Below are 17,402 nucleotides of genomic sequence, written 5' to 3'. Positions count from 1 at the left end.
TTTTTTTTTTCAAATTTTGTTATGAAACATGAACAAACACCCACGTAATACAAGCCAAAATGTTCTTTTATACAAGAATTTTCCTTATTTTACTAACCAAACAACCCCTAAGTGAAGAAGGGCAAAATTGTAAATTTAGAATCTTAAAAGAAGATTTTAACCTTATTATCATAAAAGGAGATGTACAACTTGTAAAGCAAAAAGTACTAAAAAATCTAAGGTAGTGGTTTTATATTGCCATCCATAGGTGGTTTTCTTAGGTGGAGATTCTAAGGTCTTCCAAGGATCAACTTATGGGACCTACTACATAGAGATAATTTTTTTTTTTTTTTTTGGTGTGGGGGTGGGTGGACTTGGGCTAGTTTAGGTATCCAAGTCTGACTAGGCCCATTATTTTAAAATTTTAAAATCCAAGCTTGTTAGAGTTCTTTTGTTGAACTTATAATTGGGCCTAAAGATGATTGTGAATATTGAAACTTTTGAAATTTGTTTTGGAAAAATTACATAACTAAACATATTTCACTACCATATATACATATTTACCTCTAGTTTTAAAAAATTACATATAATATTATTTTTTAATAATTATACCATATATTTTAAAAAGATAATCAGATACACAAATCTCTTAAATATGGTATTGGTATTGGATAATTATCTTAAAATCTAACCTCCTTAATTAATGTAATATTAACAATTCAAATTTTATTATCTCTCACATCACACCAATTCTGCATGCCAACTGTATATCTCTCTCCCCCCCACCCCACTCCCTACGTTCGCCATCACTTCTCCATATTCTCTCTTTATGCATCCTCAATCTCTTATCCCAAGTTCATCACCCCATTCTCTTTCTTCATTCTCCCTCGTAGATCTTCTTTACTAAACCATCAAAAAATGAATTGAAAACGGAGCAATACAATCTGATTGTTGATTAATACAATCTTTCTTGGGTATTTATTTATACAAATGGTGATGGTGTTTCGTCGTCGAAAAAATAGGAATGGATATTACAACAAATACGATTAACGGAAACAGGTTATTAGAATGGAGGGGAAAAAATTGAAAGACAAGATCCAGAGTCTTATTAGCGTTGGATTCCAAATCCGGACTTGATGAATTTACAATTGATGTGTAGCGATACAATGTTTGTTAGATGTATCTAAATGTTATAGGTATATACCCTTCATTTATGTATCTCCCTTTCTTCTATGTATATATTCTTATTCTATATATTTGTTTATTTATTAAATGTATATGTATTTTCTATTAAATATACATGAGCTATTTTCTATCATGTATCTGAGCATGTTGTCTATGTATCTAAGATTTTTATGTTATGATATAATGTGTTTTCTTTAGTGTACATGAGACGGTTCTGTCATGTATCTGGTCATAATTCAATGAGATCGTTGTAGATCACACTTTTATGGAATTACGGCAATCACAAATTCATTGTTGGCGCAGTTAGCGATAATAAAGACCTACCAAAGTCAAAAGGCACATTTATCGAATCAAATTCCATTGAAAAGATTAATATTGAATCATTAGATACATACTTCATATACAAAACAAGTTTCAAATACATATTATGTATCGGATATACGTATATAACAGATACATCTAATGAAATACATTTAATGAAATTAGGTACATGATTCATGTACATAGTACAAGATACACATTGTTCTCTAGATATGAATTTTTTTTTGAAAAAAATAATCTCAAAGCTCAAAGAAATAAATTCGAATTTCTGAAAAAAGTTGTTCACTTTGTTGTTGCTGTAAAAGAAATGGAAGAAATTAGATTATTTTTAAAAAAAAATCTTTTAGAAATTGTTAGAGTAATTATACTCAAAAGTTGCTAGAAGAGTGATTTCCTCCTTAAATTAAGCATTTGTGATGCAGTAAATCCGTTTAAATTATTAATTATCATTAATTACTCACTTAGTTAAGAAAATAAGTTACACCGTTTTAGTTCAAATTAATACATCATGTATCTCAACTTTTAAAATTGATGGATAATGTATCTGACGAGGATTGATACATGTATTTAAAGGCCGAAATATGATATAAAAGGTAATGTTCTAAACTATCGTGAATCATAGTAATTATAACATAAACTAGTGGGATTTATGTAGCTTATCCCCTTTTTTTTCATAGGCTTTATATTTTGGTCGCCCCAATTAATTGACTCATCGTGTGTTTTATTTTGTTTGCCCCATTAATCTTCAAAATAAGTAATAAATAACGTAATATTATATATTTATTTGTATATTTTATTTAAAAAAGATCTCAAAACATTAAAGGTATCTTGTATTATCTACCATGGGATAAGTTTTAAAAGGAATATTAAATCTTGTCAGAGACGCAAGCAAAAAATAATAGTAATAATAGAAAAATACAAATACGCAAAATCTGTCTTATTTTAATTTACACAATAATAAATATATTTATATACATCATAATCGTTGGTTAATAGACAAAATAAAAGTAAATAGAATAATATAAAATCCTAATTAGATAAGAATGAGTCCTAAGTAGATAACGGTTGTCGATTTTGCCACTCTTTCGATATGGAACATTTTAAAAAAAATAAAATACCTTTAACTAAAATACGACGATAAAATATATTAAAATTCAAAGGATCGACAAGTGAAATTTAAGGAATGATCTACTATTTCTATTTCAATTTAAGTGACATTTTTTTATTTTTCGAGAGTCAAATAATTTAAGTTTGATAAAAAATTTGCGCGTGAAATCCTCATTTTTTAAAAATGAAATTTATATATTTGTCACTACGTAAAAAGTACTATAAGTCACAATAATTGATAATTCAAAATAATTAAAAGATCTATGAAAAAATTACGATCAATAATAAACTTATTTGAATTTTAAAATCCGAAAAACGTCACAAAGATTTAGACAAGAGTATAATTTATCATACTAGTATTGAGATATTTTCAAATTCAGATAAAACATAATATGTCTATCTATTGTCATGTTTAGGGGTGCGCATCGGTCTAGTACTAGATTTTTTTTTAATTTGGGTCATTTAGCATAATCATGACAATAGTCTTTATCATGAGAAAATAACAAATAAAATCGTACACAAACATCTATTAAGTTTTTATTTATTCCATGCATGCATATGGAAACAAATTAAAATGCACGTCTCCTCGACTTTAAGTTCTTATCCTTAATTAATTAGACGTTAGGTGTATTACGTGTGAAATTATATTGATATATTATTATTATTGAATTAGATAACATCAGGCTAAATTAACGTATCATAACATAATATAATATACATATATTATCCATTGGGTTTAATCAATGTATTACATTTCATGTATGGCAGCATAACAAAATTTAACGTATCTTTATAAAAAGAACTTATATTGATAGGGAAATAACATATTGTACCATCATTTCATTATAACTTATCATGAATATCTAACTAAATGACTTGTTACCACAATTTGAAGCATAGTTTTCTTGTTTTAATCGTCTTTTCACATCGATTCATTAGAAGTCTTCAATTTGAGTCCAGATATTAAAACTGAAGCGAATAAATTATGTTTTCCTCACTATCAAACAAAGAGTAGGCAATATATACGGAATGATATATTGGGCGGGTATTCGAAAGAACTTAATAATTTGATCGAAATCACGTCTAAGCTAAAATTCAAAAATTATATACTTATTATGAATTTGTGCGCCTCTAAAATATGGCTCAGGACTACCACAAGTTATATTGTGGGAATTGTATTAATGTCCTTCATTATTATTATAGATATCGAATTTGAGGAATAGAAATTAAATGTTTTTAGTAAAAAATATATGTTTTAATTAAAAAAAAAACCCAATATAATTTTGGATCAATCAAATCTCAAAATAGTTATCCAATAAAAACAAGAGAGTAGATATATATTCTTACCAAGAAATTATATATTCCTCTTTTCAAATCTCACATTATTTCGATAATCATAATATCTACAATCAAAAATCATATTGAAGATCGAATTTCGGATACATAATCATTATTATAACTAGGGTGAAAAATTTCAGTTTGACAGCTCTCATTTTAAAACATATATACTATGTCAAATTAAATTAGTAGGTTTGATCATTTTAAGTCGAGAGTATGGTCAAATGCCCTCCTAAGCTATGATCGAATTCGCAACTACACACTTATTCTTCACGGGAGTCCTATCACCCCCTATATTTTTTAAAATTGAAATTTTTACCCCCTTAAAAAGTCACAACCACATTTATATTGGCAAGTGATGTGCACGCGTTTGACAGCTGGAAATTTTATTTAAAACTTTTTTTTTATTTTTTCTCTTTTTAACTTATTGTTCTAAAAACTATGTTGAAGGTCAAAAGGTTGAAATTTGTAGATTTGTGTCTTGGATCTTCATATATTGAAACTTTTTTATTATAATGTTGATTGCTAATTGTTTGAAGCCGAAAACACTGGGTTAATTGAGTTTATATATAGCTGCGATTTTTGAATCTGAAGAATGTCGAAACTCCATAAAAATCGACGAGCATTTGTATGAATTTTGTGAATCTATATTCTTAAATTAGGAGAAACTGAGTTCGTTGATGGTTTGAAGAATTTTGTATGGCTGATAATGGAAGCTAAAGGTTGCAACTTTGAAGCACAACTTGAAACCACCATTAAAGTTAGTTTATAAGCTTGAGTTCTAATTTTGACTTACCACAGACTAGCTCCATTCTGAATGGGTAATAAATCAAAAGAGTCGAAATGTTAAGATAAGCTTATATCTAAAATTTGAGGCAATTTGGAGAAGATTTAGGATGGTTTTGCATCAATTTTTTGTAGCAATCATATAAAGAAGATGAAGAACATGAACTGCATTTTTTCAGATTTGCAAGAAAATTACAAGTTGCTAAATCAGTTAAGGAGTATTATTTGAAGCTGAAATAAAATTTATCCATTGAATTGATTGTCTAAAACTTATAGAAAAATCTTTAAACCGCCATCGATCAAAACTAGCTTCGAATCGGAGAAAATTCAAATCCCAAAAATTGCAAGTGCATACAAAAATTTTCTGTGGGTCTTTTGGGTATTGAATATAGGATCAAAAATTGTCCTTGTATTGAATGTTTAATTCAAGAAAATCAGTTGAGTGTCCCTGTATTAAGCTTAAATTTGTTTGCTTTTAAAGATTTTGAGTCCGTAGTTTCTGATTGTGGAGAAAAGGGATGGAATTATATTGATTAATATAATAATGACCGTGGTTTCAAAATGGTGAGAGGTGGTGTAATTTGGTGACGGCCATTGATGCTCTACTAAGTTGCTATGGAGAAGAAGCCAAATTAAAAGTAGAAACAAATAAGAAAAAATAAATTAAAATGCATATATTTATGAAAAAATATTAAAAGCAAAATTTTAATATTTTTTTTATCTTCACTCTCTCAAGGAGAGTGCAATACACTCACTTTGCCATGTAGGCATTTAGGGGGGTAAAAATTTCAATTTTAAAAAGTATAGGGGGGTGATAGGACTCCCGTGAAGAATAAATGTGTAGTTGAGAATCCGATCATAGCTTAAGGGGGCATTTGACCATTTTCTCTTTTAAGTCTGAGTTTTGATATTTTTTGATACGATTAGTAATCATAGTTTGTTCAGCTTCAACTTACACATCTAACATGTTGAAAATTTTATAAAAAATACAAGCAATTCTCTTCATCAATCAATTACACAAAAAGAAAATTTCAATGGCTACCTAATTAGTTTTATACTAATTATGTTAGTATATAATTAATGATAAAATATAAATTGTATATATGATAATATGAATATATATTTCGGTACTTTAATTGGTATTTTCAATATTTGCTCTTATAAATATCAAATACTAAATATTTTAAAATGTATATTACACATCATATCAAATATCATAATACTGAAATTATGGTATCAAAAATTTAAGTTCAATATTTACCATACCATAACCTTAATTATAACAAGTTTAAGTTTAGATATTTTTCTTCGTAAAAACTTATCCACCAAAACATTTATATCAAACTATTAAAAGTGAAAAAATTCAATCTTAAAAAATATCGGATCAATCACTAAAAAATAAAAATCAATGTCATGAAATTATAATCAATTAACCAAAATGATTAATTTGTACGAAAGAGGAATATATTCTTCTCTATTTGGACATTAGTATGGAGCCCAAAATGTTGCTAAAGAGTAAAGGCTAATATTACTGACACTCTTAATATAGTGTAATATCGTTCGTTTAACTTCTTTTGTTTTGTCAAGATAGAATGATTTGTTTAGAAATTTTCTTTTTTACAGCGTTAAGAGTATTTTTATATTACTTTTAACTTTTTAAAAAATATTCTTTAATGTAAAATTTTATTTGCACACTGATATATTAACTAGAGGCTTTTTAATACAAATATACAATAACAATATATTTAGTATAGTTTTAGATGTGAGATCTGAAAAATTGGATGCACGTACATATCTTGCCCTTTACTTTTGTGGTTTAATTCAGAGAGATAGTTTTTGTTAGACCGTTAGCTTAATCAAGAAGATAATTTTTTCAGAACATGCTTTGAAAGAAATGGAAGAGCAAAAGTTATAATAGTATTTTATAAAAATACCACCGATCGAAGTAAATATTGTAAAAATAACTGAAGTTAAATAATAATAATAATAATAATAATAATAATAATAATAATAACAAATAAAAATTGAAGAATAAGATAATGCAATCCATAATTTCATGCGCTGCCCAAAATATTAGCTTAAGACATCGATATATTTTTAATATAGTGTAAATGAGATTACCTCAATTGTATTTTTGAAATAATTGAATAATTAAGGTGAGATAACATAGAAACGACAAATCTTTTTAGCTCTAAAAGCATTTCTGAATTATCTTCATCTTTTTATTTTTCATTGTAAAATTTTATTTGCACGGCCAACAAATTATCCTACTAGTTAAAAATTCTCAATAAAATCTAATAGAAATCATTGAAAATATTTGACACCAATAAAATCAAATAAACAATATGTCATGTCTAGTGATAAGAAAACATATTTATGAAAAGGGTCAGTTATCGATGCATTACAAAATTTTACGTATCTTTGTGAAAATAACTTGTACGATAAAGACTAAATTGGGTGATTAAGAGTCTCTAATTATTTGTCTATTTTTTTTTACTTGTTCATTTTGACTAATCAAGAAAGAATAGTTTTTTTTTACCAATTATGTTCTCAATCATAAATTTTTTATTCATCAACTTCATAATTAATAAGGGTTGTAAACTCAATATGTTTATTATTGTTTTCTTAATATATGTGTTTATTTAAAAGTGAACAAGCAATTAGAGACTGAGAGAGTAACATCGTACGATTATTAATTGGTCATTCATTTCAGTAAGAAATTGTGAATATATATTAATATCTACCTAAATGTTTTTATTTTCTTAACCAAATAAAGTTAGTGTAGTTTTCTTGTTTTATCACTTCACACTAACTCGTTAAAAACTTAAAATGCATGTAATACAAAATAGATATGCCCAAGCATCAAAAGTTATTTCTTCGTTCTTAATTAAAGGTCTCAGATTTGAATTTTAATTATAAAATTAAATTATAATCGTACTTTAGTCATTAATAAATAAAGAGTTTTGGAAACATCAATATTATCTTGTCTTGCCTATAATAAGCTTTGTGAAGGGGTTGAATGACCAAGATCGAAATCATAACTGAATATAATGTTTGTTTGGTGAATTTAATTAAGAAATAAAGTTACATTATTACTATCAAATATTAAAAGAGAGTTGTTAAATAACGTTAACATCCTGTCGATGACCTATATGTAATGTAGCATATATATAAATTCTGGCTCATAATTTTGAAGATATTCTTCAAACAATTTAATCAAGGTAATAATGCTCACAATGGTCAAAGCAAGCCAACTATACAATAATAATAAATTCCTTTAAAGTGTAAGCAATGACCAATTTGGCTATTGGTCTTACTCTGCTAAATATAAAAATCTAAAAAGAAAACTAGAGTTTGTTTGGATTAGAAATTTATTTTTAAAATATAAATATATAGTTATATATTTGAATAGAAGTATTAAAATTATTAAAAAATAATTACTTAGAGTAACTTTTATTAGAATGATTAAAATACCTTTAATTTTTTTGCTAAATGCCTAAATTTAAAAGTATCATTGTAATGAAAAGGAGGAAACACATATAGAGTGAAAATGAAGCTATACTCCCTTCATTTTGAAACGAGATTTTAGATAGTAAAAAAGAAGATTTTTAAATCGTGTAATTTTAAGCTAAATATATGTAAAATATATTAAAATATTTTTTAATTTTGTGCTCTGAAACATTACACTTGAAAAGTTTGAATTAAAGAATTGTCCATAAAGAAAGAGACATTTTTATTAAACGGACTAAATAAAAGTAAGACAAACAAATTGAAACGAAGGGAACATGATTTTTTTTTTTGAAAAATATATTTTTAGAATTAGAAAAAATAATATATATATATATAAATATTGAGAATTTGAAAAATGCTCATAAACTAAAAAACGATAAGTTACAAATAACCAATCACTTATAACTTTTAATTAATTTTTCTTTGATGACAATGGAAATCCATAGCCGCTACCCTTTGGGTGCGTACATGGTAAAATCTCCACTCCTATGCTATAGCCCGCAAATCACACAAGAGAGGTAACCCTCACTAGGCAAGCTCGGTGTGACAAGCTCGATCCAGAAGGCAAATTCCTTACTTTTGCTGGCAAGGGATTTTGAACTTAGACCTCCAACATGGAAGTCCCAAGCCCAAATAGGCCACCTAGGGTAACTTATAAACTAATTGACTTACAAATATTTTACTAGTGTTTATCAAGTACACAAATAAACTAAAAAGCTTTTTGAGCTTAGCTAAATATCCATGATTAGAGTTGTTCAAAACTGAATAGAAACTAATAATCCAAATAAAAGAAAAGTTATTTAATTTAGTAATTTTGGTAACAATTTTTTTTATATCAAATTATCAGTTCTTAAGGATTTAAAATTTTCTCTTAACAATAACTGATAACCCGATAGTAAATTAATAGATTATATTTATATAAATCATTCGAATATATATAGAGATCTTAACTTAGAATTTAGTTTAAATTCTTACTTCTATCTGTCTCAAACTCTTGATATACAAGATGTAGTGTTTGCTTCTAAGCAAAATGCAATTTGTCAACCAATGTGCATGATTCATCTTGATTTGTCACTTTATTTCTATGTGATTTTTCGATTAAAAAAAAAGTTGAATGAAATCTATTAAATCGATAATTGAACGGATAATAATTTATCAATAATAATTCTATAACAATTTAACACACGTAAAAATTAATAATCAATAAATTAAACTAATAAACTTTAAAATCAAATTGAATTGATGAAACATTAGAGTACATATGTTTTTTTTTTTAAAAATAAAAATAAAAATTGTTACATTACAAAAGGTAACTTTACAAATTGTCAAATCAAAAAATAAGAAAAAGGATCTTTAGAAATTTCTTTCTCACTTCCCCCTATTAATATCTGCCCAAACACTCCATTTCTCCAGTCACCGGCGCCGGCGACGACATCTTTGAATTGACCAAATTACCCTTCTTCTCTTCTACAACAACACCAGAAAATCGGAAGGACTTAAAGGTAATTTTCGCATGGGCGCATCATTGTCCAGCCTAACGGAGAACGAATCGACGGCCAACGGTAGACCAGGTCTCGGCGATATACCGGAAAATTGTGTAGCCTGTGTGTTTATGTACCTTACCCCACCGGAAATCTGTAATCTTGCTAGACTTAACCACGCCTTTCGTGGAGCTGCATCTTCTGACTCCGTTTGGGATTCTAAGCTTCCGTCTAATTACCACCACCTGCTCGACGTTTTGCCTCAGAGAATATACGAAGGTCTTTCCAAAAAAGACATCTTTGCTTTCTTATGTCGTCCTGTTCCATTTGATGACGGCAATAAGGTATTTATTGATTCTTGGGGTTTATCTGATATTTTCATTGTTTGAGCTTCTGGATCAGAATTGCTATTTGGGATAATATTCTCTGTGTTTCGATGAAGAAATGCATGAATTTTGAGTTGAATTTAAGTCGGAATCAAATAGAGCTTCATGTTGAGATGGGAGTTTTCAAAGTGCTAAATTTACTAATGTTAGAACTAGAAGTCTCTTCATTCCAAAAAGAATAGTGTTCAAGAGTATGAGAGTCAGCTTATTCAATCTTCTGAGTGAATTCAGACATCGAATTTGATATGAGATGAGATTAAATGAAGTAGGGATTCATCTAGCTGATCCAAACTTGTTTGATATGAAATGAACTTAAAATGAAGTAGGGATTCATCTAGCTGATCCAAACTTCTTGTTTGCGACCAATGCGTAGTTGTTGAATTCAAACATCCAGTGCTATTCTTTTCTATAAACTAAAATTTACTCCTCCCTCTTTCAATTTGCTTGTCTTACTTTTCTTTTTATTCTGTTCCAAAAAGAATGTCTCCTTTTTTAACAAATCCTTAATTCCAACTCTCCACATGACATGCTTAAAAACAAGATTAAAAAGCATTTTAGTTTAAGAACATAAGATTCAAAAAGTTCTTTTTACTTTCTTAAACTTCGTGCCAAGTTACTATCAGACAAACAAATTGAAATGGATGGAGTACATATTTAGAAACTACATAAGAAGTATAATGAATTATGAAGTTTTTATAGTTAAACAACAACATACCCAGCGTTATCCCACTTGTGGTATGAGGAGGATAGAGTGTACGCAAACCTTATTCCCCTGCCTTGGGAGGTAGAGAGGTTGTTTCAGATAGGCTCAAAAAAAATGTTTATGAAGAAAACATAGTCAAAGAGGAAACTGTTTCTCTTTCCAAATAGTGATAATGTGAACTTCATTGGGAAAGAGTCCACTTCCTTTTTTTTTAATTGCGGACTAAACAAAAAAGATGACTTCCTGGGCACCTGGTTAGTGGGGAAAGGATGAGAAGTATCTTTTTTGCTTTCTGGCTAAAAATTGTGGTGATAAAGTATAAGGTGATGCTTTGTTTTGCTAATATATACTTTTCTTTCGATGGGGAGAAATTGCAGGAAGTTTGGTTGGATAGAATTAGTGGAAGGATTTGTATGTCTATCTCCACGAAAGCAATGTTGATAACTAGTGGTGAAGACAGAAGACATTGGAACTGGTTTCCTACTGAAGAGTCAAGGTTAGATTAGTATGTTTAAACTATATGCAATAAATGTCTTAACTGATTAATAAGATCACTTGATTAGAGTACCGATTTGGCATTAGCTTTCAGTTTATCTTCTTTTCTCTTGTGAACCTCAGACAGGTTGTTTCGACTTTGGGTCGAACTTTTCTGATCTCATTGCTAGTATATGGTGAAGACAGTGCATGAGATTAATAACCTCTAGTTTTTTTTTCTTGGAACTGGTAACTTTGACTATAGTTTCTTTACAATGAGGGTAATCATTGCTAGTTCCCACAAATGGGCGGGTTGGATCAGATATGGGCAGGTTGAAAAATGATTATAGAAAAATGGATAAAATGTCCGACCTGCCCGTACTTTATAACGGGTAAGAAACAGGTAGAGTGACGGATAGTACGGATACCCATATTGCAGTTCCCTTATCTATCTTGGATGGTAAAATGAAAACGAATTAGGCAAGATTTGAAATAGTTAACTTTTTGGGTAAAACAACACAAATCAACATGATTTCATAATTGAACAAACACAAATTGATAACTCATTTCCCTAAATTAAGGGAATGATATGATGTAGCATTATTTGAAACAGATTAGAAATTTGGGTTCTTCCTAATTATGAACCCCAGAAGGCATATTAACTGAGGTATGTTATACCGGCTAATTTCTAATCCAAGTCTTCCTTTTACTCTAATCATACAATTTTTGTGCTGCAAAGGAAGTTCACTAAACGGGTTGTGATTATTTGTAATTTCTTAGAGGATTTTGGCTTCTGTGATTGATCAACCTAACATTGACTTGGACATTTGTCATCTTTCTTTGCAAATTTATATCTTCCTGAACAAAAAGTTAATGAAAAAAAATCAAACCTACAACAATCATTTAATATCATAAATAGTTTGAAACTTTTAACTGAGAACATTCAAATTTGGAAATAAAACACCATAATGGAATATCGGATAATATGGGAGTCTGGCGACAATGGGTTGCAGCGGGAATGGAATTTGGGTGTTAAGGCTTGAAAGAAGAGCTTTGATAGCTTGGCCTTGAGACCAATCTGTGATCTGTTGGTGGGGCAAGTGCACATATAACTGATTTTGAGTCCTCTATTTAAGGTATATAGCCCTAGGTTTACAAAGTTTTGTAAGCTTATTCTCTTCTGAATGAACTTCAGACATACACGACTGAAGTTGTGAAAATCCGTCACCAAAGTTATAATTTTTTTCTGAAGTTTGGCATGTTGCTTGTGCAAGCAAACTTCAGACATGTTTGTTTGAACTTCAGAAAAAACAACTGAAGTTTGGCTTGCCATATGCCTGAACTTCATACATTCAGTCATGTAGGGTGAGAAACTTACGTTTGATGTAGGGTGAGAAGCTTATGTTCGCTTAAGAATAGCTAGAGTTTTTAGACAGTATGGGTATGGAGAAACAACTAAGAAGAGGAGCAGCAGGCAATTCCAATCCCAAAAAGACTATCTTTGGAAGACAAGGCAATCCTCAGCACACACTTTTTCATTATTTCCCTCTACAATGTGAACGAAACTCTTGAAATCAAGATCCTGGAGATGGAAAACATAGAAGCTATTCTTGAGATTTGTTCTCAATGGAAATAGAATATGCACATACAACAACATACCCAGTGTGATCCCACAAGTGGGGTCTGGGGGAGGGTGAGGTGTATGTAGACCTTACCCCTACTTTCTGTGAGGTAGAGAGGTGATTTCCGATAGACCTTCGACTCAAGAAAAGCGTTTTCAAAAACAAGTTTGACAAATACAAGAGTAAAATCTAGTAATACAATTGAAGATAAATAAATAATGTAGAAAATAAAAGTACATACATAAAAAATAGTTAAGACAACCCCAGTAAAAGGAACAACAGTAGTAATACAACTGAAGAATAAGATAATAGTAGGATAACAATAATGATACCTTTAAGTAGAACAAGGAGCGGACAAGGTGCTCTAAGCTAGAATCACGCTCTCCCACAGGAAAGGTAGAAATCGTTCGGCTACCTACTCCCTACTCCTTGATCTCCATGCTTTCCTTTCTAGGTCATGTCCTCGGTGAGCTCATGACATGTCTAATCACCTCTCCCCAATTCTTCCCCTATCTGCCTCTGCTTCTCCTTATACTTACCACTACCAACCTCCGACACCTTCTACTGGGGCATCTATGCTCCTCCACTTTACATGCACAAACCATCTCATCCTCTCTTCCTGCATCGTGTCCACCACTTGTTGAGAGTAGAATAGAAGACTACAAAACAATGCTTTTCTTCCTCACTCTTTGAAGAGGCCTTGAATCCTGTACTATAGCGAGCAAATGACATAAATGGTCCCTGAACTATCCTAGTAGGTTTAAAATAGTCCCTTAACTATACAGTTGACGGATATGGTCCTTTAACTATCCACACTTTTGTCAAGTTTGGTTTTCATCCACTTTTTAAAAAAACTGTTAGTTAACACCGTTAAATCAATCGATTTTGGAGCATATCCAATTGATCATAAGCAAAATAACCACACAAAAAGCATAACGTTGTAAATGCCCATGGCCATGTATGTTCAACAAGTTGTGAATGTTCAAACATCTAATTTACATTTACCCCATTTGAAATCATCGGCTGATTGACCAAAATGAAGAGCACTGAAGCAGATGTAGTGGATGAATGGAGGAGAGATACACAAGTGTTGACAAATAGGGGATCGCGATTTCGCAGCAATTTGGGGATGACCCAATTGGCCGATTGGTAGAAAATGAAACCCAGAACGATTGGGAACAGTTCCTTGCGCTTGTTAATTAGTATTTCCCACAAAACTGAGAAAACCCAAATGAGCAGTGCGGCCATGAAAAATGCTCCAGTTCTAGTTTCTTGGTTAAACCCACTTCCCATCGCCATGGATTCTATCGAATTTGATGGTTTATTTGTTTCAATCTTTCGTTTTGGTTCTTCTTCTTCTTAATTGTCTTATCCTCACAGAAAAGCAAGAAACAGAGGCGTGGAGAGATCAGTATCATTAACTCATATTCTTCTTTTCGTTGGGATTTACACTTTGTTTGGATGGTTGTATACCGATAAATTGACTTAACAGATTGACTTAACGGTGTTAACTAACAGTTGTTTAAAAAAAGTGGATGGAAACCAAACTTGACAAAAGGGTGGATAGTTAAAGGACCATATCCGTCAACTGTATAGTTAAGAGACTATTTTAAACCTACTAGGATAGTTTAGGGACCATTTATGTCATTTGCTCGACTATAGCACATGAACTTTTCAGTTGATAATATGGGGTAATAAGATTTGGATAAATTTGTCTTGGTCAGTGTGCCTTTGCTGGATAGTACAAGTTCTAAATTCCTATTTGTGCATGAGGAAGAAGATATATAGAGGACTTATTAGTTTATTGTAGCCAATTTCTAATTAGGATTTTGGTCAAAAGTTCAAAATTTACTCTCTTGCTTAATGCAAAAGTTACTACTTGGTTATTTATGATGATAATAATGGTTATGGTATTGGAACGGGTGGTTTTTTCTCTCTGACTCGGCCACTTGGCCAATAAACTTACTCTATATAGTGTATAAGACCAGATTATTTGTTTCAGAATTAAGAGCACATATTTCCTTGGGATTTCTTGCTAATAAATTTAATTGATTTAGGCTTCACTATTCTATATCTGTTAATAAAAATTGCAAAATTACACACCGTGTTTATCGCTATGGTGCTATCTATCCTATCAGGCAACTAATTACTGCACAAGGACAATGGGTTAGATTAAACCTTTTCTTTGGAATATCTGATAACTCATGGGCTTCAAGCTTTGTTCTGTTGGTTAACCGTCTTTAGCTTATTGGGAGGTAAAAGAGGGTCAGTTTGTCTTTTATTCTTCTTAGTCATTGGACAATACTGACTATTTAAAGACCTGTGCTTTTCCTCCTTTTTCCTTTTAGTTCACTTTTGTTAGACTACCTCTTGTATGTCCACATATAATGCGCTGTTAGGAAACTGCTAGCGTGCATTTGCTTTTTTCTCAAATAAAGTAGCCAAGAATATATTGTTCAGGATGTCTAAGACTTTGACTTCTAATATTTCTGCTGCCATAGGTTCCATGTCGTGGCGTATTGCCAGCAAGTATGGTGGTTTGAAGTAAGCGGGTCAGTGAAGTTCCCATTTCCTCCAGATATATACACACTAACATTTAGGGTCCGCCTTGGGAAATTTTACAAGAGACTTGGTCGACGTGTTTGCAACTTTGAGCATACTCATGGATGGGATTTAGGGCCAGTTCGATATGAACTGTTTACATCTGATGGGCAACATGCAGTGAGTGAGTACTCCCTAGATGATAGCGATCAGGATGATGCAAATGCGAATCTAAAGCGTGGCGACTGGATAGAGTACAAGGTGGGTGAATTTATAGTGAGTAAGTCCGACCCTGCTACTGAAGTCAGATTTTCAATGAAACAGATTGATTGCACACATTCAAAAGGTGGACTCTGTGTAGATTCTGTATCGATTGCCCCAAGTGATCTGAAAGCAGGTAGAAGAAAAGGGGTGTCAAAGTATCAGTAAGTCATCTGTTTCTATTTTTTTCCACTGCTCTCAGAAAGTTTTGGCCCTTTGGAAACCTCTCTACGTCTACAAGGTCGGGGGTAAGCCTGCGTACACTCTACTCTTCCCAGACCCCACTTGTGGGATTTCACTGGGTATGTTGTTGTTGTCCTAGAAAGTTTTGGTTGGGGTTCCGTTATGGGGCATATACTACCTAAAAACATTGGTTTCGTGGAGGATAGTCATTGCCATTTTTTGCCGTAAGTATATCCCCGTGTCCGTGTAAATGTTACTATGTCATCTTTGGTCCAGTTTTGTTGCATAGAATCTCATCTGCAGAAGTTGAAGAAAATATACTTGGCTCATTGGTCATTGATAATGTAAAGGTTCTGATATTGTTTATGTCAGTACTATATTTGAAGCACCCCTGTTCTTGTGTTATTTTAACTACATATGTGCCGGTGTTTGATTGAGCAGAGAGTTTAATAAAGAAATGAAGAGTTTTGAAACTTGAGCTTGCTATAAATCATAAGGGTAAGTGAGAAGTTTAAAGTCTAATATTAATTGTTTCTAAATATGAAAGTAAGACATTTTCTTGGAACAGATTAACAAAAAGTATTGTAAAAGCTTGTAATGAAGAACGTGATTTTTCTGAAGAAGAAAGGTACTGAGATTATTTGCTTGGCTTGAAAGTGGAGCCTGGCACCGTTGGATCACTAAGGTCGACTTTTGTCCCTGTTCAAGAGAACTATAGTCGATTTTTGTTTTTGTTTGATGGGTGGGTCTTGCGGTCAAACTCCCTGCATTTGAGCATTAATCTCTATCCGGCCTGAGAAACCTCTGCACGCCTCCGTTACCTTGTGGGAGGCCTACAGAAGTGTTTGGTTGTAGCATTAGTTGTGCTCAAATCTCCCTACTAACACATTTTAAGTTGAGCTCGTTATACCAGATTTGTGTAATGCGATTTATATCTTTTATATAATTGATAAGCTATGGCATATAAACAAGTTTATACTATGCGCACTCAAAGAATAGCAACCATAACACGTTCCTCTAGACCTTTTTGTTCATTAATTTGTAACAACTCTTTTGAAATGTGGTTTAGATTTCAGAAAAGGGAAAAATGACAATATACTCTCGAACTATCGTAAATAGTATACAGATATCGTTTGTCATACTTTTGGGACATTGGTGCCCCTACCGTTAAAAAATTAGAGCATATATGCCCTTCACTCTAATAGAAGACTAAATAGGGACACGTGGCGCAATCTTATCCATTTATCCGATATTTAATAAATGTTGGGTCGATGGATAAGATTATGACACGTGTATGTCCGTTAGTATAAAGGGTATATATGCTCTAGTTTTTGGACGGCAGAGACATCAATGTCTCAAAAATATGATGGAGGGTATGTACATACCATTTACGATAGTTTGGAGATATATTTATCCTTTTTCCCTTTAGAAAATTGTATATTGCATGTGACCTTGAACAGCACTTCACTGATTATTAAGTAGCTGTCTTTTTTATGTTCCAGCTCCTGTGTAAATCTATCCCTAT

At 31.3% G+C, this 17,402-nt stretch overlaps 1 protein-coding gene across 1 annotated transcript; it reads left to right on the top strand.

Moving 5' to 3' along the window:
• The first annotated feature begins 9,570 nt into the window (after positions 1-9,570).
• On the top strand, positions 9,571-16,346 carry LOC125871509 (F-box protein PP2-A15-like). Its single transcript, XM_049552114.1, has 3 exons — positions 9,571-10,051; positions 11,174-11,292; positions 15,394-16,346. Exons 1-3 carry the CDS (start codon positions 9,740-9,742, stop codon positions 15,860-15,862), a joined length of 900 nt encoding a protein of 299 aa, XP_049408071.1. The 5' UTR covers positions 9,571-9,739; the 3' UTR covers positions 15,863-16,346.
• Positions 16,347-17,402: the final 1,056 nt, after the last annotated feature.

This window comes from Solanum stenotomum, chromosome 7, assembly GCF_019186545.1.
Source record: "Solanum stenotomum isolate F172 chromosome 7, ASM1918654v1, whole genome shotgun sequence".
Taxonomy (NCBI): Eukaryota; Viridiplantae; Streptophyta; class Magnoliopsida; order Solanales; family Solanaceae; genus Solanum; species Solanum stenotomum.
This window is presented reverse-complemented; position numbering and strand designations above follow the sequence as displayed.